Source organism: Microcaecilia unicolor, chromosome 2 (genome assembly GCF_901765095.1).
Source record: "Microcaecilia unicolor chromosome 2, aMicUni1.1, whole genome shotgun sequence".
NCBI classification, from domain to species: Eukaryota; Metazoa; Chordata; class Amphibia; order Gymnophiona; family Siphonopidae; genus Microcaecilia; species Microcaecilia unicolor.
The window spans coordinates 478,433,483-478,457,371 of record NC_044032.1 but is presented as its reverse complement, the minus strand read 5'-3'; the positions used below and the strand labels follow the sequence as shown (position 1 = coordinate 478,457,371).

The 23,889-nt window shown below is 48.4% G+C and overlaps 1 protein-coding gene across 1 annotated transcript in view; it reads right to left on the bottom strand.

Annotated features, from left to right (window-relative positions):
- POLR1A (RNA polymerase I subunit A) overlaps window positions 1-23,889 on the bottom strand; it is a 267,806-nt gene that overhangs the window by 64,814 nt on the left and 179,103 nt on the right. Inside the window, exons 29-31 of the mRNA XM_030191063.1 lie at window positions 10,284-10,400; window positions 2,819-3,121; window positions 440-640 (exon numbers count right to left, since the gene is read on the bottom strand). Of these exons, the coding sequence (XP_030046923.1) occupies window positions 440-640; window positions 2,819-3,121; window positions 10,284-10,400 (621 nt within the window). The remainder of the gene's footprint in view (window positions 1-439; window positions 641-2,818; window positions 3,122-10,283; window positions 10,401-23,889) is intronic.

Below are 23,889 nucleotides of genomic sequence, written 5' to 3'. Positions count from 1 at the left end.
TTATATATACTGTCATCTACCAACATTTGCTTATTTCCGATCTGACGAAGAGTTTTAACTACATGTTGAGCGTATTTTCTCAGATTTGTTTTAAAATTTACTACTTTGTAGCTTCATTGCGTGCCCCCTAGTTCTAGAATTTTTGGAAAGAGTGAACAAGCAATTCACGTCTACCAGTTCCACACCACTCATTATTTTAGAGACCTCTATCATATCTCCCCATAGCCGTCTTTTCTCCAAGCTGAAGAGCCCTAGCCACTTTAGCCTTATTTTATAAAAGCACATAAGCATCTAGGTTGACTTTATAAAATAGGTGCCTTCTGAGAATTTTTATAAGTGCACCACTATATAATTACCCCTCACCTGGATACTGTTTTTTCTTAAATATTTACAAAACGGTAAAATGACATAAATATGCTGTGCAGGAACGAATACATACATCTGCATATTTGAAAAGCTCAGGGAGGTTTATGCCTTCTGTGTTCAGAACAAGCTCCTTTTCTCCGTGCTTGTTTGTCGCTTCATTTAAGAGACAGCGTGTGATCCCTCTTGTCTCATGAATTATGGTGTTTTGTGCAAGGAAGGTCACGAGGGAAGAGATATCGAAGTACACCTTCATCAGTGGCAGCTTCAGTGTGATCTGGAAGAAACAGATCAGTCATGTTCCCAGAAAAACAAAAACCTGTACTGCATTTTGTTGTTATAAGATTTCAATCTAACAATTCTTGCCACAGGAATGCCAATTATAGTTTATTAAAACTTGATATGCTGCCCAAGCTGACTCGCAGAACTGAGCAGTTTATAATTTAAAAACAAAATAGTTGGAAAGGAACTACATCAGTGCAATAGGAAAGTAAATAAGCAATCAAACCAAGGCAATCAAACGAGGACTTGACGGCAGGGGGGAGGGATTAGGAAAAGGGGAAAAGAAAGGGAAAAGGCAAGCCGGGTGGATAGTGACAGTGAACCTGAAACTGCTCCATATTCGTACCAAAGAAAACTTTTGGTGTCAACCATATGAAAACTAGTAAGGCAAGCAACAGGAGGAGGCCGGCCACCTTTCACCAGCAGAAAATGGAACCATACGGCAGCTCCATAGGGCACAAAGCAACATGAAGCAGTCATCAAAGGCTGGATCCAACTGGTGAGAGATGTACAAAATTACCCCAGAAGGATCCAAGAGATTAAATAAACTAATTTACAAAAAAAAAAAACGGGAAGAGGCAGAGAGCAGCAAAATATAGAGCACACTACCCCTCTCATTCTATAATCTTCAACCCCAGTTTTACGCTTATGACTAGATTCTATAAATGGCGCCAAATAAATACAGCTTAGCCCTATTCTATAAACCATGCTTAAAGTTAGGTGCTTAGCTTGGTGTAAATCTCCACACAGAAATTAAGTACAGATCCCCCTAATTCTAATTATCAACCGTAGTGCCAATAATTGCTTGCTATTGCCCAATTATTGGCACTGATTGGCTCATTATTCAATTAAGTTGCAACCAAATTTGCGCACTCAAGTCAAAGTGCCACACATAGAGTCCAGGACTTGGTGTGTAAAATTGCATGCACTGGTTACCTACAAATATGTGCATAGCTTAATTAACAAATGAGCTGCTACTGGGCACTAAACCAATTATTTGTTATAATGGTGTTAATTTGCAATTATGTGTGTTAACTGCACTTAGACAGTATTCTATACCCTTAGAATGCAAATTCTTCGGCCTGTAACTATAAGGAGCTGGGGCTGTGGTTATGGGAGGGGCATGAGCAGGTCAAAGGTATGCCCAGCACATATGCGCTAACGCTATAAAATACCAACAGTTACGCTTGCAACTGTAGCATTTTGGCACAGACATTCGCAGCAACCACTGACATGTTGTAAGCAGCCGTGTCTAAATGTTAGAACATAAATGCCCTCTAAGGAAACAGCAGGGCAAGTGATCCGCAAGATCTAGAACAGCGCTATGAAAGGAGCAGATCACACAGGAAAAGGTCCTTCGAGAAATACTTTATTCATGTAATGATGCCAGTTGCACTACTGAAACGTGATGCTGGTTGCCTTCTATTGTCACAGAAGACTGCTTTTTACCAAGGAGTTGAAGTGGATTGTAAACACCGCTTGGTTACTTTAGCCCCTGACGCAGCCCTTGTGTGGGGTGAAACACTGCCAGTGTCGGCCTATTTATAGATCTCACATGAATAAAGTATTTCTCAAAGGACCTTTTTCCTGTGTGATCTGCTCCTTTTATACCATATAAACGCCCTCTTACACTAGTATTCTATAAGGGCAATTAGACATGTGACTGCCAATACAGAACTTGTGCTTAACGCACAGCATCCCATCGCCTGCAAAGAATTACCCCCTATGCCCCTTGCAATTCTCCACTCTTACATAACAGCAAAGCTGCGTCTCAAGACTGTTCTTGGTGCTCTAACCTAGAACAAAATCTTGGGCCACAAACAAACTAATTCAAAACCTGGACAGAGGACAGTGCAAGAGGCAAGAAGAGTAAGGAATAAAGCTTGGGCTGAAATCAGTAAACAAAGACTCCTTTTTCTTACTCTCTAACTAGGATACAATCATTTTATAGCCCAATCATCTTTGTAGGCAAAGCCTGTCCAAATGAAAACACAGTAGAGGACAATGCTAACAAATAATTTTAAAGCCAATACATTTTGGTCATACTTAAAGGCTCCCGTGACACATTTTCTTTGCCAGATGTTTCTGCATGGGTACTGTTCCTGAGTCTTAGAATATGAAACCATAAAATACAATAGGAATGCGCAGCTAAAGATTAGGCCTGCTGCCTTACCTCACACCACAGGCCTTCCTCTGTGTCATATGCATAGTGTTCCACCGCTTGGTGACTGTCCAGCACAGCGTTAATCCTCTGCTCACTCACTCCTGCTGTCTGGGAGCCGCTTTTCCTTCTTTCTGAGCGAGCAGCTGAGGGAGCAGGTGGAAGACTCTCTTCAGTGACTGAAAGAGAACTCTCCATTTCCTGCTCAGCATTTGAGGAGCTTTTATTAAAAAGGGAGGATGGCTCCTCTTCCTCACGCTCCTCTGTGCTTTCCTCACTCTCTTCATCCTCGTCTTCCTCGTTCTCATAATCAATCTACATACAGAAAGAGAAGGAAGAAAGGTATACTTAGAGAGCAAAATTGAAACTGCAATAGATTCAGAATGTATGTAAACTGAGCCAACCAATGAAGCACACACTGGGGGTAATGGGAAGGCAGGTAACGACAATTTTCATATAGCTCTGGTGGTTGTAAAATAAGTGGATGGTTTTAATGCATGTAACTAATCCTAATTTTACAGAGAAACTGCCTTCGTTTACTCTTTAAAACTAGCAAGTGTGTTAAAAGCGACTGTGTGGTTGGCAGGAGAGGTTAAAAACCTCACAGGTGCATTTGGAAACTGAATGTGTGTGTGCTCTTTCCTTTTCCCATAGGAATGCCCCTGCAGCTAATGCGAACAGGCACCCTGTCATAGTTCCAATCTTTGGAGGCTGAATGGACCATGATATTGAACAAACAGGATTTAGGAAGAATCCATGAACCATTATCAAAGTAGACTTGGAGAGTTAAGTGGACAAGTGATCACTTCTTCAGGGATGGAAAGCTACTGTTCAGACTATAAAGGTAAAATTATGTATCATACCTGATAATTTTCTTTCCATTAATCATAGCTGATCAATCCATAGACTGGTGGGTTGTGTCCATCTACCAGCAGGTGGAGATAGAGAGCAAAACTTTTGCCTCCCTATATGTGGTCATGTGCTGCCAGAAACTCCTCAGTATGTCGATATCAAAGCTCCATCGGCAGGACTCAGCACTTAGAGAATTACACCCACAAAGGGACACTCTGCCCAGCTCACCACCACCGAAACGGGGGAGGGGAATTAACCCAGCTCATCCCCACACAAGTGGGGGAGGGGAATCCGTCCAGCTCATCCCCGCGGAGCGGGGAAGGGACACCACCCCGCCGATGCGGGGGGATCTGGCTTATCCTGCAACCGCAACCGTGGGAGGAGCTGACTGACCCTAACACCGCCGAAGCGGGAGGGGTACAAAGCTGCCCTACAGCCGCACGAAGCGGGAGGGAGCGCCGGCAGAATTTAGGTCTCAATCCAGCCCCGTAAAACGGAGGGGAGAGGAATGCAGCAGCTCACTGTAACACAAACTCGTCTCAACTCTTGAAGAATCCAAGTGAAAAAACTTGAACACAAAGTCCTCCTGAACAGGAACTGAAGACTAAACTTGAATCTGAAATGCAACCAGAATATAAACAGTACAGATATCTGGGAGGGGCTATGGATTGATCAGCTATGATTAATGGAAAGAAAATTATCAGGTATGATACATAATTTTACCTTCCATATCATCATGCTGATCAATCCATAGACTGGTGGGATGTACCGAAGCAGTACTCACCCAGGGTGGGACATTGAAATCCCTGACCGCAACACTGAAGCTCCAAACCGGGCCTCCGCCCGAGCAGCCACAGTCAAGCGGTAATGCCTGGAGAAGGTATGGGCCGATGCCCAAGTTGCCGCCTTGCAAATCTCTTCCAAGGAGACGGACCCGGCCTCTGCCATCGAGGCCGCCTGAGCTCTAGTGGAGTGAGCCTTCAGCCGGATAGGCGGCACCTTCCCCGCGGCCACATAAGCTGCTGCAATGGCTTCCTTGACCCATCTTGCCACTGTAGGCTTAGCAGCCTGCAGACCCTTACGAGGACCTGCAAACAGGACAAACAGATGATCCGACTTCCGGAAAGATTGGTCACTTCCAAGTATCTGATGATGACTCGTCTCACATCTAGATATTTGAGAGCAGAGTACTCCTCTGGGTAGTCCTCCCTACGAAAGGATGGGAGACAGAGCTGCTGATTCACATGGAAGCGAGAAACAATCTTGGGCAGGAAGGAAGGCACTGTGCGAATAGTCACTCCTGCCTCAGTGAACTGCAGAAAAGGCTCTCGACATTATAGGGCCTGGAGCTCGGAAACTCTTCTGGCTGAAGTGATAGCCATCAAAAAGACTGCTTTCAACGTCAGGTCTTTCAGAGATGCCCTCGACAAGGGTTCAAAAGACGGCTTCTGCAAGGCTCTTAGCACCAGGTTGAGATTCCACGCAGGCACCACTGAATGCAGAGGAGGGCGCAGGTGATTAACTCCCTTGAGAAAACGTACCACATCTGGCTGCGAAGCCAGGGAAGCACCCTTCAGACGGCCCCTGAAGCAAGCCAGAGCCGCTACCTGGACTTTAAGGGAACTGAGCGACAGGCCTTTCTCCAGACCTTCTTGCAGGAACGCCAACACTGAAGAGATTGGAGCAGTGAAGGGAGAAAGTGAGCCTGATTCACACCACGCTGCAAAGGTACGCCAAACCCTGGCGTAAGCAGTAGAAGTAGAGCGCTTCCTCGCTCTCAGCATAGTGGCGATGACCTTGTCTGAGAAGCCCTTCTTCCTCAGACGCTGCCGCTCAATAGCCAGGCCATAAGACCAAAGGGGGAGGGATCCTCCATCACCACGGGACCCTGATGCAACAGGCCCTGCTCCACTGGCAGTTGCAGAGGGTCGTCCACTGAGAGCCTGATCAAGTCCGCATACCAGGGACGTCTGGGCCAGTCCAGACCCACCAGGATTATCCAGCCCGGATGCTTTGCCACCCGGTCTAGCACCCTGCCCAACATGGGCCAGGGCGGGAACACAGAGAGAAGCTCCTGTGTCGGCCACTGTTGGAGAAGAGCATCTACTCCCAGGGATCGAGGGTCCCGTTCTCTGCTGAAAAAGCGCGGCACTTGGCAATTGGCCGATGACGCCATCAGATCTAGGCTCGGCTGGCCCCAGCGCTTCGTGATGTCCAAGAACGCCTGAGCCGATAACTGCCACTCTCCGGGATCCAAGGTATGGCGACTGAGAAAGTCCGCCTTGACATTCATGACTCCGGCAATGTGGGCCGCTGACAGCTGTTCCAGGTTCGCTTCCGCCCACTGGCATAGATTCATGGCCTCCTTGGCTAGAGGGGCCCTCTTGGTACCTCCCTGGTGGTTGACATAGGCCACAGCCGTGGCATTGTCCAACAGGACCCGTACTGGCTTCAACGCCAGTACCGGGAGGAACTCCAAAAGCGCCAACCGAATGGCTCTGAGTTCCAGGAGGTTGATAGACCACTTTGCCTCTGCAGGAGACCAGAGCCCCTGCGTAGTCCTTCCCAAGCAGTGGGCTCCCCAGCCCATCAAAGAGGCATCCATCGTGACGACAATCCACTCCGGGGTCACAAGAGGCATTCCTGCAGACAACTTGTCTGTCTTCAGCCACCAGCTCAGCGCCTTGCGCACTGCTGGGTCCAAGGGAAGGCACACAGCATAATCCTCAGACACTGAAGTCCAGCGCTGCAGCAGAGAGTGTTGTAGTGGTCTCATATGAGCCCTGGCCCAGGGCACTACTTCCATCGTGGCCGTCATAGAGCCCAACAGCTGCACATAGTCCCAAGCCCGAAGAGGAGAGGCTACTAGGAACTAGTCCACCTGAGCCTGAAGCTTGACAATCCGATTGTCTGGCAGGAACACTCTGCCCACTTGGGTGTCGAATCGAACTCCCAGATATTCCAGGGACTGAGTCGGGTGCAGCTGGCTTTTCTCCCAGTTGATGATCCACCCCAGGGAGCTCAAAAGAGCAATCACCCGGTCCACAGCTTTGCCGCACTCTGCAAAAGAGGGGGCTCGGATCAACCAGTCGCCCGATTCCAGGGCCGGCCAATCAGCCCTCAAGGAAGGATCCGAGGGGGAAGCCCGTTGCACAATCGTTAGGCACGCCCTGGCCACATAGGAGCCGCAAACTGAGGCCTGCAAACTTAAAGCAGCCGCCTCGAAGGACGACCTTAAGGCCGCCTCCAATCTTCTGTCTTGGGCGTCCTTTAGGGCTGTGCCACCTTCCACCGGCAACGCCGTTTTCTTAGTCACCGCAGTGATTAAAGAATCCACGGTAGGCCAAAGAAAGGCCTCCCGTTCACTTTCAGGCAGAGGATAGAGGCGGGACATAGCCCTAGCCACTTTGAGGCTCGCTTCCGGGACATCCCATTGAGCCGAAATTAAGGTGCGCTTGGCATCATGCACGTGGAAGGTTCTAGGCGGGCGCTTCGTCCCCAGCATAATGGCAGAGCCAACAGGGGCTGAGGGAGAGACGTCCTCCGGAGAGGAAATCTTCAAAATGCTCATGGCCTGCACTAACAGGTTGGGCAAGTCCTCTGAGCGAAAAATCCGCGCTGCAGAGGGGTCATCCACTCCATCCGAGCGGGAATCCGTCTCCTCCAAGGAATCCCCAAAGGACCGTTGGGAGAACCCAGATACGCTGCCCTCATCTACATCAGAGGAGACAGGGTCCTCTAAGGCCTGGAAATCCACCCGAGGGTGTTTACTTCCGGGGGCCTCAACCCCTTTATTGGACAAGGGAGCAGGGGCAGCGTTTTGCATAAGGAAGGCCTGATGCAGCAGCAAAATGAACTCGGGGGAGAAACCCCCCAGACTGTGCACTTCAGCAGCCTGGGCCACAGTCCTAGACGCACCCTCAACCGGCGCTCGCAAGAGCGGGGAAGAAACATGCTGCGCATCCAAAATGGCGTATGGGCGCGACACTCCGCGAAGGAGCCACGCGGGAAGAACGGCGCTTAACTTTGGCCGCTTTTTTGCCGTCGCCCAAATTAAGGGCGGCCATAGAATTAACGTCTCCCACCTCAAGGGGGGCCCAAGAAGAAGCCGTCCGAGCAGAGTGGCCGGCCAAGATGGCGGAGGTGAGCAGCGGGGGATGGGCGTTTATGGCGGGAAAAACTGCCGCACCGGAGGAAGAACCGGAACACTGACCGGCCTCCAAACTGACACCCAACAAGGGCGAATCAGACTTTAAGACCCCCGCATCCCTGCTAGAAGCGCACACGCGGTCCGGGGAGCGATTCTTCGCGCCCTCGCCCTCCGACGCCATAGGCCACGTGGAGACCGATCGGGGAACCCCCTGCCCGCTACAAAAAGGTAAAAATTACCTGCTTCTCGCTCCGAGCTATAACGAACTGGTGTCCCAGTGAGTAGCTGCAATAAACGTTGAAATAAACGTTGAAATAAACGCCCTTAAGGACGTCCAAAATTTTTTTTTTTTTTTTTCAACGGAGCCAGCGGGAGGGGGGAGAAAAGGAGGGACCTGGCGCCACCAGGTTTGCACTTGCTCAAGAAGAGCCCTCAACCCCAGGTACTCAACAAAACCTAAAAATTAGGCTTGGAGACCTAGCCAGAGCTGCTGCTGTGTGTGACCACCACCTGCTGAGATAGAGAACATACTGAGGAGTTTCCGGCAGCACATGACCACATATAGGGAGGCAAAATTTTGCTCTCTATCTCCACCTGCTGGTAGATGGACACAACCCACCAGTCTATGGATTGATCAGCATGATGATATGGAATGGAATGTTACTACTTTGAGATATATATTTCCAAAGCAAGTGTTCACTTGTATATTTTTTGAAATGAAATGAATAAATATAAAAGGACCTGATTTTCAAACATTTACTAGAATGTGCCTAAATTTATACTCAAAATTTCACTAAACTCAAATTGAAAGAATGAAAAATGAGGTAGCAATAGAGCAGATTTAGGGCAGAGAAGAAAAAAAAAAACCCCAAGGAGCTTAGCACTGATTTTTACCACAAGGCTCAAAAATCTAGGCAAAAAGTTGAATTTTCAGCTGAAAATAGGGCACATAAATTAAGAGACCAGTTTTGTTTTGCTTTTTTCATTTCAGGCCCAAAGTTTGGATTTTTTTTTTCAATATAGCTGTTTGTCTCTCTGCATGTACTAACGTGGTTCCTTCCTCTTTTTATTTAATTCTTAAACAGACTCAAGAAACACATTTGTTGGAACCATGTCCCCCCTCCCCCCCCCCCCCCAAGGCTTTTAGCAGATGGAATTCTTTATTTAAAAACACTGTAAGACTTGATCTACTAGATATTTCTCCCACACACATGCACAAAGGAGGAAAACTCTTTTGTAAAAATGACAAAGCTGCAATACGGTAATAATTTCACATACCCACGGTTCTTTCAGGTGACTGGCAAATGAGTGGGAGTGAAGGAGAAAACTGTCTGTATATAGTGATATTATCTGGCCTATTAACATTTAATTTCTATATAAAAAAGTGTCCTTTTACGTTATTTTTGCTTTAATGCGAAAATCTTGAGTATGTTTGGTGACAAAGAGTGGGTTTTAAGTCTGTAAAACTGTATTATTTCTTTAAATGTATTTCTCTAGTTTGGTCAGCAGGTGGAGCATGTTTATGTTTAAAGCTGATACAAAGAAATGACTGTTCCCTCTTTAATTAACAAAGATAAAGAGGTAGCCTGCAGTGATGTGGCCAGCTATTTTTAAAACTTGTTGTTCTGGGCTCTGATTGGCCCAGGAGCTCAAATTCATCTAGAATGTACTGGTTTTTTCTCCAGTCTTAGCCAGAGAGAAAAGAGAGAAGGATCTCTTTACTGAGGCCCTGTGAAATGTTATATTTGATAACTTGTGAGCATCTATATGTCCTGACCTCCCCAGGTACTATTTAGATAGTAAACAAATGTTTTGTTAGTGTTAAATTGATCCATATTTCAGTTACCTGTTACCGTTCGCTGATTGCACCTTTTCTGTTCATTGTTCTAATTTTTTTTTTTTTTCATGACGATAAACATTTTAGTTTATTGCCTTGCTTGTCTGGACTGACTAAGAAACCTGGTGGTTTGTGTGTTGGGTATGTGAGTGCTTTCGGGGAACTGTGGTACCACTGGGAGGGGCAGACTCATCCAGAGGCAGTTGGGACCCAGTCGGTGGGAGGAAGGTGCTAGTGTAGAGCACAAGCGGCAGGTGCAGGCAGACCTGAGTTGTGCTGTGGATAGACCCTCTAAATAGAGTAGCCCCAGGCGGGTGGCTAGGCGTTTCATGACAGACCTTATCCTTGGGGTAGCCCCAGGCAATTTGGACCCAGTCGGTGGGTGCTAATGTAGAGCACAAGCGGCAGGTGCAGGCGGACCTCAGTTGTGCTGGGGATAGACCCTCTAAGTGGCTGCGGGGTAGCCCCAGGCGGGTGGCTAGACATGACAATGTTCTAAAATTGTAAACATTCAGTACAATGTAGGTTATGTAGAACAAAGATAGCAGCTGCGATTATTGTTTATATATATATATATATATTTTTTTTTTTAAGGAGAAATATTTTTTTAAGTGTTACGCAATAAAAGGTGCTTTTACCTCCTCGTCCTGCTTTTGCTTCCTTTTTGCTTCTGTGGCATCGGCATCTCCCTCATCTGCCTCTCCATCGACAATCTTCCCACTTTCTGCATTCTCAGATTCACCATCAACCTGTTCCTTTGGATCAATTGAGAGAATGTCAGCCTTGTACTAATTTCTTCAATCTGGGACACTATACATGCTGTTAAAAAAAAAATTACCCAGGGCACTGCATGGTGGCAAATATGATACGACAGTGCGAAAGACCCAACCACTTCACACAGAGGGGACCAAGAGCAGAAATGCCCAATTTGGACTTCTGTATCACTCTGTGGGTGGTGAGAATATAAACATAACCAGAAAGATCCCTGTACCCTTTTATTTGCTTGGTAGCATGAAATTTAAAAGAAGTCTAGTTTATATACTGAGTGTGGGAGCTGCTGATTAATTAAAGTAGTATTTTCTCCCATTTGTGCTCATATACACAGGGATATAAAATTATCTATCTATATATTAGGGCTGCACATTGTTAAATTTTCAAATCGCACAATTAAATTGCATAAAGGATCTCTCTCTCATTTCTTCCTGAACAGTGCAAAATGTAGACAGCAGAAGTAAATTCTCAAAACTGACATATTTCAATTATTAAACTGAAAATAAAATCATTTTTTCTTTCCTTTGTTGCCTGGTGATTTCAGTTTTCTAATCACAAAGACCAAAACATGTGAAATCCCCACATATATCTAATAATGTTAAGAATGCCTTACATTATATCATTATCATGTTTTCCATTACTATGCAACCCAAAATACTTCTGTAACACTAAATGTCAATTCTCCTTTTTATTTCCACTATCCATGATATATTGTAAGCCACATTGGGCATGCAAAGAGGTGGGATACAAATGCAATAAATAACTTGTTCCCTGCTTCTGTTTCCTTCTGTATGTGATCTGAACTCTGTTTCCAGGGCATCCTACCCATTCATTACTTCTTTTCTCTCTTCTTCACATCCTGCCTTATATTCATCTTTCAAGTTCAACTTTCTTCCATTGTTCTTCCTCATGAAATGTCTAGATTTCATCTATTCTCTTCCCTTCCCCTCCCCTCCATGAGCACCATCTCCTCTCTTCTTTCTTTCCTTCCCCTCAATGGGCACAATCTCCTCTCTTCTCCCATCCCCTCCCTCTATGGACACAATCTCCTCTTGTTCTGGAATTTTCTGGTCTTTTCTTTTGGGTCTCCTTATTTCTGTGTGTTTCTGTGAGTTTCCACTGATAGTGGGAAGACAGGAATTTCAGCCTGACCACAAACTGACAAGACCATTGCCATGACATCCCAACCAACTGTCTTGTTACAAACTGGCAAGACCCCCTTTGTCATGACATCCCAACTGTTTGTTACAAATATAATTTACTGAACAGAGGTGTGGCAAGGACCCTAAGGGCCCTATCACAGGTCTCCTATGTACTTGCAGGATTGCTGACTGGATGATATACGAGGTGGTCCTTTGTGATGGGAAGGGTATATAAGTAACTGCTCATCTAAAGAGACTCTGAAATAGCCCGGCTGGAAAGAGAAGTTTCATATCCTTCCCAGCCAGCCAGTTTTGGGTGAGCCTGAGCCCAAAGTGGGTAGGCACAAAATTTTCTCTGCTCCGCCCTACCTCCACCTCAAAATATAAATACTTTAGCTAATGAGGATCCTCAAGCTCAGTCAGCTGAAGACTTTCTCTGAAGGTGGCCAGAACTCTCTTTTACCAAGCTTGGCAGGCAGCAGCAATGACCCTAAGCCACTGATGCCAGCACCCCACACATGCTTAGCTGTCGATGGCTCAAGGATGCTGTTACCAGAGCTTGGTAGAAGGGAGTTCTGGCTGCCTTTGGAGGAGGTCCTTAAGCTGGGGATGTCTGGGAATCCTCACCAGCTATACAGCAAGGGTTAGGACTGGTGTTAGACCTGCTTGGGCCCAGGTCTGAAAATAAAGGCGGGCTCCCCTCCCCGATTCCCTCTCCTCTTTGCCTCCCTTCCAATTTCCAACCTGCCATTACTATCACACCAACAGAACCTCACCAAATACAGAACAAGGGATCACAAATTAGAAATAAAAATATTTAGACAAAAATTGAAAAGGAACCCCAAGAAGTTAAACAGCATTACTGCAACACTGGAGACATAAAACATGCATTTCCTTTTCTACAGAACACAATACAAAGACATTTCCTATGCACATTTCCAAAAGCTAACATATTCCATTTAAAACATTCAAAATAAAATGCTTTGTTTCTACATTTGTTGTCTGGACATTTTATTTTTCCATCTTGCTGGTTCCAATTTCTCTTTTCTGCTTTCCTCTCTGCCGTCTGCTAATTCTTCTTCAAGCGGCTGTAGTCCATTTGTCTTTTCTCCTCTCTCCTGTCTGTTCCCTCACTATTCCTGCCTCTGACATGTTGATCATTCCTTTGTAGCTCTTTTCTGCCTCTCTCACCCTTCTTTGTCTCCTTTTTACTTTTCAACTACCTATCAAATTTCTATCTTCTTCTTTCACCCACTAGCTCTCCCATTCCCCACCTCTACTTTCTTGCTCTCCCATTCCCCATCTTACTCCTCCTCATCTCTACTTTCTCTTTTTATCTTTAATCTACTTCCCGTTACCATATTTCTAACCTCTGTAATCACTATCTCTCATTCATTTCCTGCCCTCTCGCACAGGGTTCCACCATTCCCATCTTCTCCCTCCACCCTTCTAACCAGCATCTGATCCCCTCCCCACCATGGTAGCCTTATATTTTCCTGCCCCTTCTCTCTTCATTCCTGTTAAATAGTAATAGTAGTAGTCCTCTCCCCCATGGCCCAGCATTTCCCCCCCTCACCACCTACTGTGTACCTCTCCCTCCCTCTCATCCACCCCCATGTCTATCTCCCCCTCTCATTCCCACTGTCCAACATCTCTCTCCCCTTCCCATACAGCATATCTACCTTCCTCCCCTCTACCAGCATGTCTAACATTTCTCCCTTCCCTCCACCCCTATGCCCACCATTTTGCCCTCCTCTCCACCCCTATGTTTAACATTTCTCCCCCTCTCACCACCTAACTCCTCTCTATGCAGCATGTCTCCCTCTTCTCCACCTCATATGCAGCCAAGACTTCTCCCTTCCTGACCCCTCCACCCCTTTACTGGATCTCTCCCTTCTTCCCCATGCAGCTTCTCCTCCACTCACCATGCCTCATCATTCCATCTTCCCTCCTCCCTATGCAGCATCTTTCCTTCCATCTTCTTCCCTCCCCCCCTGTGCAGCTGCTGTCCCGGTCTTCCCTCCCCCATCCAACATCTTTTCCCCATCATCCCTTCCCCCGTGGCATGCCGTAACTTTCACCCCATCTTCCCTCACCCTCACCGGCCCGCCCAGCAGCGATTCCGATCGCACGCAGCTTCTTCGGCTCGCACACGCTGCCTGCCGGCTGCCGCTCAAATCTCCTTGCAGCTACTAAGCAGCAGCGCTAACCCGGAAGCTCAGAGGAGAGGTTTCTGGGTTAGCGCTGCTGCTTGGTAGCTGCAAGGAGATTTGAGCGGCAGCCGGCAGGCAGCGTGTGCGAGCCGAAGAAGCTGCGTGCGATCGGAATCGCTGCTGGGCGGGCCTGCAAGGGTGAGGGAAGATGGGGTGAAAGTTACGGCACGCCACGGGGGAAGGGACGATGATGGGGACCGGAGCCTGCGACCGAATCGCTGTGCTGCTGCTGGGCGGGCCTGACCCCAAATTGGGTGGGCCCAGGCCCGCCCGTGGCTATGCCCCTGATCCTTGCCACAGCCTATTTCCCGTGGGAGGTGTAAGAACTAATTCTTTGCAGCTAAGAATCTTTCATTCACTCTCTCTTTCTTCCTCCTTCTCTTCTCTCACTCAGCTCTGTGATCTTTGTATGACAGTGAGGAATAAACTTTCCTTCCTCCTCCTCTTTTCAGCTGTTCTTTTTATGTAGCCTGACTTTTTATAATTACCAAAGCTACTGATGTTAGATGTTGTAAGTTTGTTATTATTTTCCACAATTTGTTACTGATATCTGATCCTGTTCTGGTGAGTAATAAAAGACATATTCTCTTTCTGATTCCTGCCTAATTATTTCCGTGGTAAGAATAGAAAAGCTAAAAGCACGCAGCCAGTACACTCTTCTTTTTTCCCCTTTTTTTTTTTTTTGTTACATTTCTACCCCGCGCTTTCCCACTCATGGCAGGCTCAATGTGGCTTACATATTGTATACAGGTACTTATTTGTACCTGGGGCAATGGAGGGTTAAGTGACTTGCCCAGAGTCACAAGGAGCTGCCTGTGCCTGAAGTGGGAATCGAACTCAGTTCCTCAGGACCAAAGTCCACCACCCTAACCACTAGGCCACTCCTCCTTCTGCTCCCCTCCCCTCCAAGGGCACCATCTCTTCCCTTCTCCTCTATGGGCACCATACCCCTTGTTTGTTTATCCCATTCCCTATATCAGCTCCTGGCATCTTTGCCTGGCCTGGGTGCATCTTCATCCCCGTTGCCTGCACTCTGGCACTCGCGCTCCCCCCCCCCCCCCCAACAGTCTCTCAGTTTTCTCCTGCAGGTCCGCATCTCTCTGTGGTCTCCTATCCCCCTGCACTCAGGCATCTGACTCTCCCCAACTCTCCCTGCTTGCTTTTACTGTCTGCAGCACCAGATGCATGCTGCTTCTCTCGAGCCAGGAACCCTCCCCTCTGTAGTGTCCCGCTGACAGGAAACAGGAAGTTCTGCCAGAAGAGGCTGAAGCTACAGAGGGAGGGCTTCTGGATCGAGAAAAGCAGCATGTGTCTAGTGCTGCATGCTGCAGACAGTAGATACGGAGGGAGATACCAGAGCGTGCGTGGGCAGAATGAGACAGGCTGGTGAGGAGGCAAGGCAGAAGCAGGAGAGAAGGACAAAGGGAGAAATGGAGAGAGGGCATAGGGCAAGGATCGTAATACGATTAACGCATTAAAATCATTAACGCAAGTTAAACTTATGCGTTAATCATATTAAAAACACGTTAAATGTGCAGCCCTGATATATATATATATATCTAATATAATAATTTGATCCTCCAACATTCCAATGTGTCTCACTGGGATCGTAACCACCTGCTGACATCACTCCTCCAACGTTCCAATGTGTGTCACTGGGATTGTAACCACCTGCTGACGTCACTCCTCCAACGTTCTCCGTTCCCCCCTCCCTCCCAGTTCCATGGGACCCTGGAACTGGGAGAGAGGGACAGAGGGAGGGGACCCTGGAAATGGGAAGGAGGGAGGGGGACACTGGAACTTGGAGGGAGGGGGGAGGGGAACCTGGAACTTGGAGGGAGGGGGAGGGAGGGAGGGGAGCCTGGAACTCGGAGGGAGGTGGAGGGGGCAGGGGAGAGATGCTGCACAAGGTTGGATGGCGGGGGCAGGGCACAGAGGACGTTGCCTGCATATGGATGAATGCAGGGGAGGGAGGGGACTCAAACTCGGAGGGAGGCAGGGAGGGGACAACCCTGGAACTCTGAGGGGGGGGGGGGGATAACAACCCTGGAACTCTGAGGGAGGGAGGGAGGGGGGGACAACCCTGGAACTCGGAGGGAGGGGGGCCCCTGGCACACACTCTCATGCTCACACAGACACACTCACACCCAGTCTCACTCTCTCTTTGTCACACACACACTCGCACATTCACTTTCTCTCTCTCACACAGTCACTCTCACACACACACTCTCTCTCTCAAACATACACACTCCGAGGAAAACCTTGCTAGCGCCTGTTTCATTTGTGTCAGAAACGGACCTTTTTTACTAGTACATAATATATATACATATATATATATATTTCCCCCCCCCCCCTCTAGGTTCCCTCAACTGAGCAAGAGTAACCCTTATGATTTACTCACTATGGCCCTGATATTCAGCCGGTTCCAGGCAGCGCTTTGACTGCCCGCTGCTGGCATTAAACCCAGATATTCAATGTTGGGCTGTTTCCAGCAACCGGCACTGAATATCCGGCGTTTTATTGGCCACTAAACACTTATCCGGTTAAGCAGATACTCAGCAGCTAACCGGTTAAGTTCTAGTAATTAAAGATAGGACTGCTATTTATGTGGTTTGCTAATCTTATCCAGTCTGGCGCTGAATATGCATGCGAAACTGGATAAGTCACGTGATACAGCCAGTTTAGCAGTAGGTACTAACTGCCCATATTCAGTGGGAGATAAGTCATCTCCCACTGAATATTCGTGGTTACCACAAAAATGCTATTTAACTGGTCAGCGGCTGTTTCTGACCGGGCAAATAGTCACAAGGGTTGCTCTCACATAGTTGAGAGAACATAAAGGAATCTCAAGATAGGCCTGGAATCCTGAGTGGAAGGAGAAAGCTGGTCAGGAATATCCGAAGAGGAAGGGACTTCAGAGCTGAGTTAAACCTGAATCCATGAGGAGAAAGCATGATAGAGGCAGATTATTTCCCTCAGGATCCCTTGAACTCTTGAAATCTAAGAGTCAGGTGAAATGCTTACATAAGCCACAAACAGGCATACCTGAAGGATCAGCCAGATCCCAGATAAAGCCCCAAGGAAAATCTGTTAAGGGGTGGGGGGGGGGGGGGGGAAGGAAAGTCTAAAGGAATAGGCAGATTCAATGCAGTGCAGTAAGGCAGCCCTATGAATTATGGGAAATATAGTTCTATCATTTCCACCAATAGGGAGGATTGTCAGCTCTAACTGACCCAGAACTGGGAAAAGGAGTGTGGCCCAGAACCTTCCTGAGGGCTACAAGGGAATATATGGCAGAAGCAGTTTGGCAAGGAGATGAGAAGAGGAGAGAAAGGAAAGCCTTCAATGCTGGCCAGCCAAAATATATGGGCTACCCATCCCAGAGCTGGAGGTCCCTGAAGTAGATGCTGAATCAGAAACACGACACAGGCTATCAATGCCCAGGGCTGGAGGTCCCCGAAGCAATTTGCAAAGCCAGGAGCAAAATATAGTCTAAACACAGAGTTTGGTAAAGCCATCTGAGAAGAATTTTGCCAAGCCTAGCCAGAAGTCAGGAGCTGTCCTGTGCCTTAGTTAGCACCCAAGGAAGAAGGCCTAGATATGTAAGGGCTTAGTGCCAGCCTAGATAATGAAGAGGTTGTTTATTATGTTTAAGTTGCCTGTAAGCTGAGGTCTGAAGCTAAACCAGAGTAAGAATTGTAGAGTTTTGTTTGCTGCCCTGGCTAAGAACTAAGGACACTGCAGCTGGAGGTATTAATTTCATCTGTGTACAAGAGATCTCAAGGAGCTGCAGAGGAACTGTGCTGTTTGTTTTCTGTGTGAGACTTGTGCTGCATTCTGAACTAAAGCCTATGGTTGATACCTGCCATTTAATAAGGATTGGAAAACTTGGAGTGAAATGAAGACTGTACTCCAGATAGGATGGTGACATAGGTTTACAGCTTTTCCTGATGGGATTATTTCGAGGGCACATGGGACTGTATCTAAAAGCCCCAAGAGCTGGCCAAGTCTTTATTACTTATAAACTGTTATGAAGAAAGATAAAAAGTTTCTGTTGGTTGCTCAAGAGGTGTTCTCTCCCAGACCTCTGGATTTTAAGCTGGCTGTATAGGAGGCACAGACGTAGAATAAAGGAACTTGATTACAGCATTGCTATGCAGAGTGGTTTCCCTTTTTGACTTCGTGTTCCACCTCATAAGAGTCCAGTCTAGCTCTACGTGGATCCCTGCCCATCACAGTATGATCTCAGTGTACTACCACAAGAGGGTGACAACATATATACACATACCCCCCCCCCCCAATATTCAACCAGTGGAGGCTAACCCTTTTTTTTTTTTTTTAATTATAAAGTGCTGACCGTCGGCGGCTAATTTAGACTTGGATATTCAATGCTGAGCCATATCTGGGCACCAGCATTGAATATCCAGGGCTATGCGAGCATGCGCTAGATGCTGGATTTCACGCAGGTCCTGCTAAGGGTTGTGGCGGCCACTTTGCATCTGGAGCCACCAGCGGCAGGGTGTTCATGGAGGGGCTTCTCTGGTGGGGGGGGGGGGGTGTAGAAGGGGTCTTTTCCCATGAAATTTCAGGAGTTGTGTCATGTTGGGAGAGGGCCCTTTTCTTTTTATGGGGGGGTTGGGAGATGGGATCAGGGGGGAGGGAAGAGAGGAGAACAGCTCCGATCTTCAGGTCAGTACCTGGAAGTTCTGCAGGTGCAGGACAATGCTCAGTGCTGGCACCGACATAGCTATGCGTCCACAGACAGGTCAGCCTTTTCTGCAGTTTAATCAGAAAACAGTACTTGCAGAATTCTCAGCTCCTCCATGACTCAGCTCCTGCTCACATTTGTAATGGCCAGTTAGTGCCAATATTCAGTGCTGAATATTAGTGGCCAGCTCTTTGAGAGTGAATAAATGGGCAAAATCGTCTTCTGCCCACTTAAATCATCTCTCTCTATACATATATATACACATACACAATGTGGAGCCAAAATAAATTTTGTTTTCATGCACAATTAAATTTACCTCATTTTTGCTTTGTTGTTAGTTTTGTAAACCACCCTGACCTGCCTATTCAGATAGGGCAGTATAGGAAATTTTAATAAATATAAAGCAAATGTGCTAGCTGACATTTGCTTATTTCCGATCTGACGAAGAAGGGCAACCTTCGAAAGCTAATCAAGAAATGTATTAAGTTATGTCCAATAAAAAAGGTATCATCTTATTTTCTTTTCCATGTTTTATTTTGTTTGATTTCTATTGATAACCTTAAGAGTGGACTAACACGGCTACCACACTCCTTTACTTAATAAATATAAACAAACATACCAATTCTGCCTCACATAAGAGATATTGCTTCCACTGACTGTTCGGATTTTCATCTAACAACTGTACAATTACTTTAACATAGACCATCAATTATCTGTGTATCGGCAAGTAGTGGAATGCTACAAATAATTAAAATAATTCAAAGCTGACTCAAGTATTTACAGGATGGGGCAAAGGTCCTATAGAGAACCATTGATTAAATAGACATAAAATGAGGGACTAAACCCTACAACTGGCAAAGTGCCATTACCTGTCTGGCTCTTCTACAAAACCCTTACAACACACTTGTGGTGCAGAAACTGCCCTTAATAAAGCCTTGATGATAGCATGACTGTTTATAGTGGAGTAGCCTGGTGGACTGAAGCCCCTTTAGATTCCACAGCTGCTCCTTGTCTATGTCACTAATAGGGGCCCTTTTACAAAGCTGCGGTAAGCACTAACACGTGCTTACTGCAGCAAAAAAAAAAAAAAAGTCTTACCGCAGTAATTTTGACATATGCATGTGCTACCCACATGCTAAAAAAGGTAAAATTATGTATCATACCTGATAATTTTCTTTCCATTAATCATAGCTGATCAATCCATAGACTGGTGGGTTGTGTCCATCTACCAGCAGGTGGAGATAGAGAGCAATCCTTTTGCCTCCCTATATGTGGTCATGTGCTGCCAGAAACTCCTCAGTATGTCGATATCAAAGCTCCATCCGCAGGACTCAGCACTTAGAGAATTACACCCACAAAGGGACACTCTGCCCAGCTCACCACCGCCGAAACGGGGGAGGGGAATTAACCCAGCTCATCCCCACACAAGTGGGGGAGGGGAATCCGTCCAGCTCATCCCCGCGGAGCAGGGGAGGGACACCACCCCGCCGATGCGGGGGGATCTGGCTTATCCTGCACCCGCGGGAGGAGCTGACTGACCCTAACACCACCGAAGCGGGAGGGGTACAAAGCTGCCCTACAGCCGCACGAAGCGGGAGGGAGCGCCGGCAGAATTTATGTCTCAATCCAGCCCCGTAAAATGGAGGGGAGAGGAATGCAGCAGCTCACTGTAACACAAACTCGTCTCAACTCTTGAAGAATCCAAGTGAAAAAACTTGAACACGAAGTCCTCCTGAACAGGAACTGAAGACTAAACTTGAACCTGAAATGCAACCAGAATATAAACAGTACAGATATCTGGGAGGGGCTATGGATTGATCAGCTATGATTAATGGAAAGAAAATTATCAGGTATGATACATAATTTTACCTTCCATATCATCATGCTGATCAATCCATAGACTGGTGGGATGTACCGAAGCAGTACTCACCCAGGGCGGGACATTGAAATCCCTGACCGCAACACTGAAGCTCCAAACCGGGCCTCCGCCCGAGCAGCCACAGTCAAGCGGTAATGCCTGGAGAAGGTATGGGCCGATGCCCAAGTTGCCGCCTTGCATATCTCTTCCAAGGAGACGGACCCGGCCTCTGCCATCAAGGCCGCCTGAGCTCTAGTGGAGTGAGACTTCAGCTGGATAGGCGGCACCTTCCCCGCGGCCACATAAGCCGCTGCAATGGCTTCCTTGACCCATCTTGCCACTGTAGGCTTAGCAGCCTGCAGACCCTTACGAGGACCTGCAAACAGGACAAACAGATGATCCGACTTCCGGAAACCATTGGTCACTTCCAAGTATCTGATGATGACTCGTCTCACATCCAGATATTTGAGAGCACAGTTTTCCTCTGGGTAGTCCTCCCTACGAAAGGAAGGGAGACAGAGCTGCTGATTCACATGGAAGCGAGAAACAATCTTGGGCAGGAAGGAAGGCACTGTGCGAATAGTCACTCCTGCCTCAGTGAACTGCAGAAAAGGCTCTCGACATGAGAGTGCCTGGAGCTCGGAAACTCTTCTGGCTGAAGTGATAGCCACCAAAAAGACTGCTTTCAATGTCAGGTCTTTCAGAGATGCCCTCGACAAGGGTTCAAAAGGCGGCTTCTGCAAGGCTCTTAGCACCAGGTTGAGATTCCACGCAGGCACCACTGAGTGCAGAGGAGGGCGCAGGTGATTAACTCCCTTGAGAAAACGCACCACATCTGGCTGCGAAGCCAGGGAAGCACCCTTCAGGCAGCCCCTGAAGCAAGCCAGAGCCGCTACCTGGACTTTAAGGGAACTGAGCGACAGGCCTCTCTCCAGACCTTCTTGCAGGAACGCCAACACTGAAGAGATTGGAGCAGTGAAGGGAGAAAGTGAGCCTGCTTCACACCACGCTGCAAAGGTACGCCAAACCCTGGCGTAAGCAGTAGAAGTAGAGCGCTTCCTCGCTCTCAGCATAGTGGCGATGACCTTGTCTGAGAAGCCCTTCTTCCTCAGAAGCTGCCGCTCAATAGCCAGGCCGTAAGACCAAAGGGGGAGGGATCCTCCATCACCACGGGACCCTGATGCAACAGGCCCTGCTCCACTGGCAGTTGCAGAGGGTCGTCCACTGAGAGCCTGAACAAGTCCGCATACCAGGGACGTCTGGGCCAGTCCGGACCCACCAGGATTATCCGGCCCGGATGCTTTGCCACCCGGTCTAGCACCCTGCCCAACATGGGCCAGGGCGGGAACACAGAGAGAAGCTCCTGTGTCGGCCACTGTTGGAGAAGAGCATCTACTCCCAGGGATCGAGGGTCCCGTCCTCTGCTGAAAAAGTGCGGCACTTGGCAATTGGCCGATGACGCCATCAGATCTAGGCTCGGCTGGCTCCAGCGCTTCGTGATGTCCAAGAACGCCTGAGCCGATAACTGCCACTCTCCGGGATCCAAGGTATGGCGACTGAGAAAGTCCGCCTTGACATTCATGACTCCGGCAATGTGGGCCGCTGACAGCTGCTCCAGGCTCGCTTCCGCCCACTGGCATAGATTCATGGCCTCCTTGGCTAGAGGGGCGCTCTTGGTACCTCCCTGGCGGTTGACATAGGCCACAGCCGTGGCATTGTCCGACAGGACCCGTACTGGCTTCAACGCCAGTATCGGGAGGAACTGCAATAGCGCCAACCGAATGGCTCTGAGTTCCAGGAGGTTGATAGACCACTTTGCCTCTGCAGGAGACCAGAGCCCCTGCGCTGTCCTTCCCAAACAGTGGGCTCCCCAGCCCGTCAAAGAGGCGTCCGTCGTGACGACAATCCACTTAGGGGTCACAAGAGGCATCCCTGCCGACAACTTGTCTGTCTTCAGCCACCAGCTCAGCTCCTTGCGCACTGCTGGGTCCAAGGGAAGGCGCACAGCATAATCCTCCGACACCGGAGTCCAGCGCTGCAGCAGAGAGTGTTGTAGTGGTCTCATATGAGCCTTAGCCCAGGGCACTACTTCCATCGTGGCCGTCATAGAGCCCAACAGCTGCACATAGTCCCAAGCCCGAAGAGGAGAGGCTACTAGGAACTGGTCCACCTGAGCCTGAAGTTTGACAATCCGATTGTCCGGCAGGAACACTCTGCCCATTTGGGTGTCGAATCGAACTCCCAGATACTCCAGGGACTGAGTCGGGCGCAGCTGGCTTTTCTCCCAGTTGATGATCCACCCCAGGGAGCTCAAAAGAGCAACCACCCGGTCCACAGCTTTGCCGCACTCTGCATAAGAGGGGGCTCGGATCAACCAGTCGTCCAGATAAGGATGACCACCATTACTTTGGAGAATGTCCGTGGAGCAGTAGCCAACCCGAACGGGAGGGCTCTGAACTGGAAGTGTCGGCCCAGGACTGCAAAACGCAGAAAGCGTTGATGAGGAGGCCAGATGGGAATATGCAAATACGCTTCCTTGATGTCCAAGGATGCCAGGAACTCCCCTGCCTTCACTGCTGCTAGAACAGAGCGGAGAGTCTCCATTCGGAAGTGCCAAACTTTCAAGGCCCGATTGACCCCTTTGAGGTCAAGGATAGGCCGTACAGAACCTCCTTTCTTTGGTACCACAAAGTAAATGGAGTAAGGTCCCTTGCCAAGCTGATTTTCTGGCACCGGAACGACCGCACCCAGGCGGATCAGATTGTCCAAAGTCTGCTGCACTGCCACAGCTTTGACCGGAGACTTGCAGGGAGAGAGTACAAACCCGTCTCTTAAGGGTCGGCAGAACTCTAGCTTGTAGCCGTCTCTGATGACTTCCAGCACCCAAGCGTCTGAAGTTACCCTGGTCCACTCGCCCAGAAACGAGGACAGGCGTCCTCCAATCTGCACTGGGCCATGGACCAGGACCCCGTCATTGGGTACGAGACCCTGGGGGAGGACCGGAGGGCGCACCTCTGGGACGGTGGTCTCTGCGAAAGGAATGCTGCTTGGGGGAGAAGTTCCCCTTGAAGGAAGAGGGGGCAGAGGAGCCCGACTTGCCCGGGCGATAATGACGGGCTTCCTGAAATCGTCCTCTGGAGTTACCGGGGCGAGCACTGGCCCGAGCCCTGACCTCTGGTAACCTCTTGCCCTTAGACGTGCCGCGATCAGTCACAATTTTGTCCATCTCGACCCCAAAGAGCAGCTTGCCTTTAAAAGGCAACTTAGCCAGGCGGGACTTAGAGGCGTGGTCAGCAGACCAATGCTTCAGCCAAAGCCACCGCCGCGCAGAGACTGTCTGAGCCATACCTTTAGCTGAGGCTCTCAAGACATCATACAGTAAGTCTGCCAAATAAGCCAAGCCCGATTCCAGGGCCGGCCAATCAGCCCTCAAGGAAGGATCCGAGGGGGAAGCCCGCTGCACCATCGTCAGGCACGCCCTGGCCACATAGGAGCCGCAAACTGAGGCCTGCAAACTTAAGGCAGCCGCCTCGAAGGATGACCTTAAGGCCG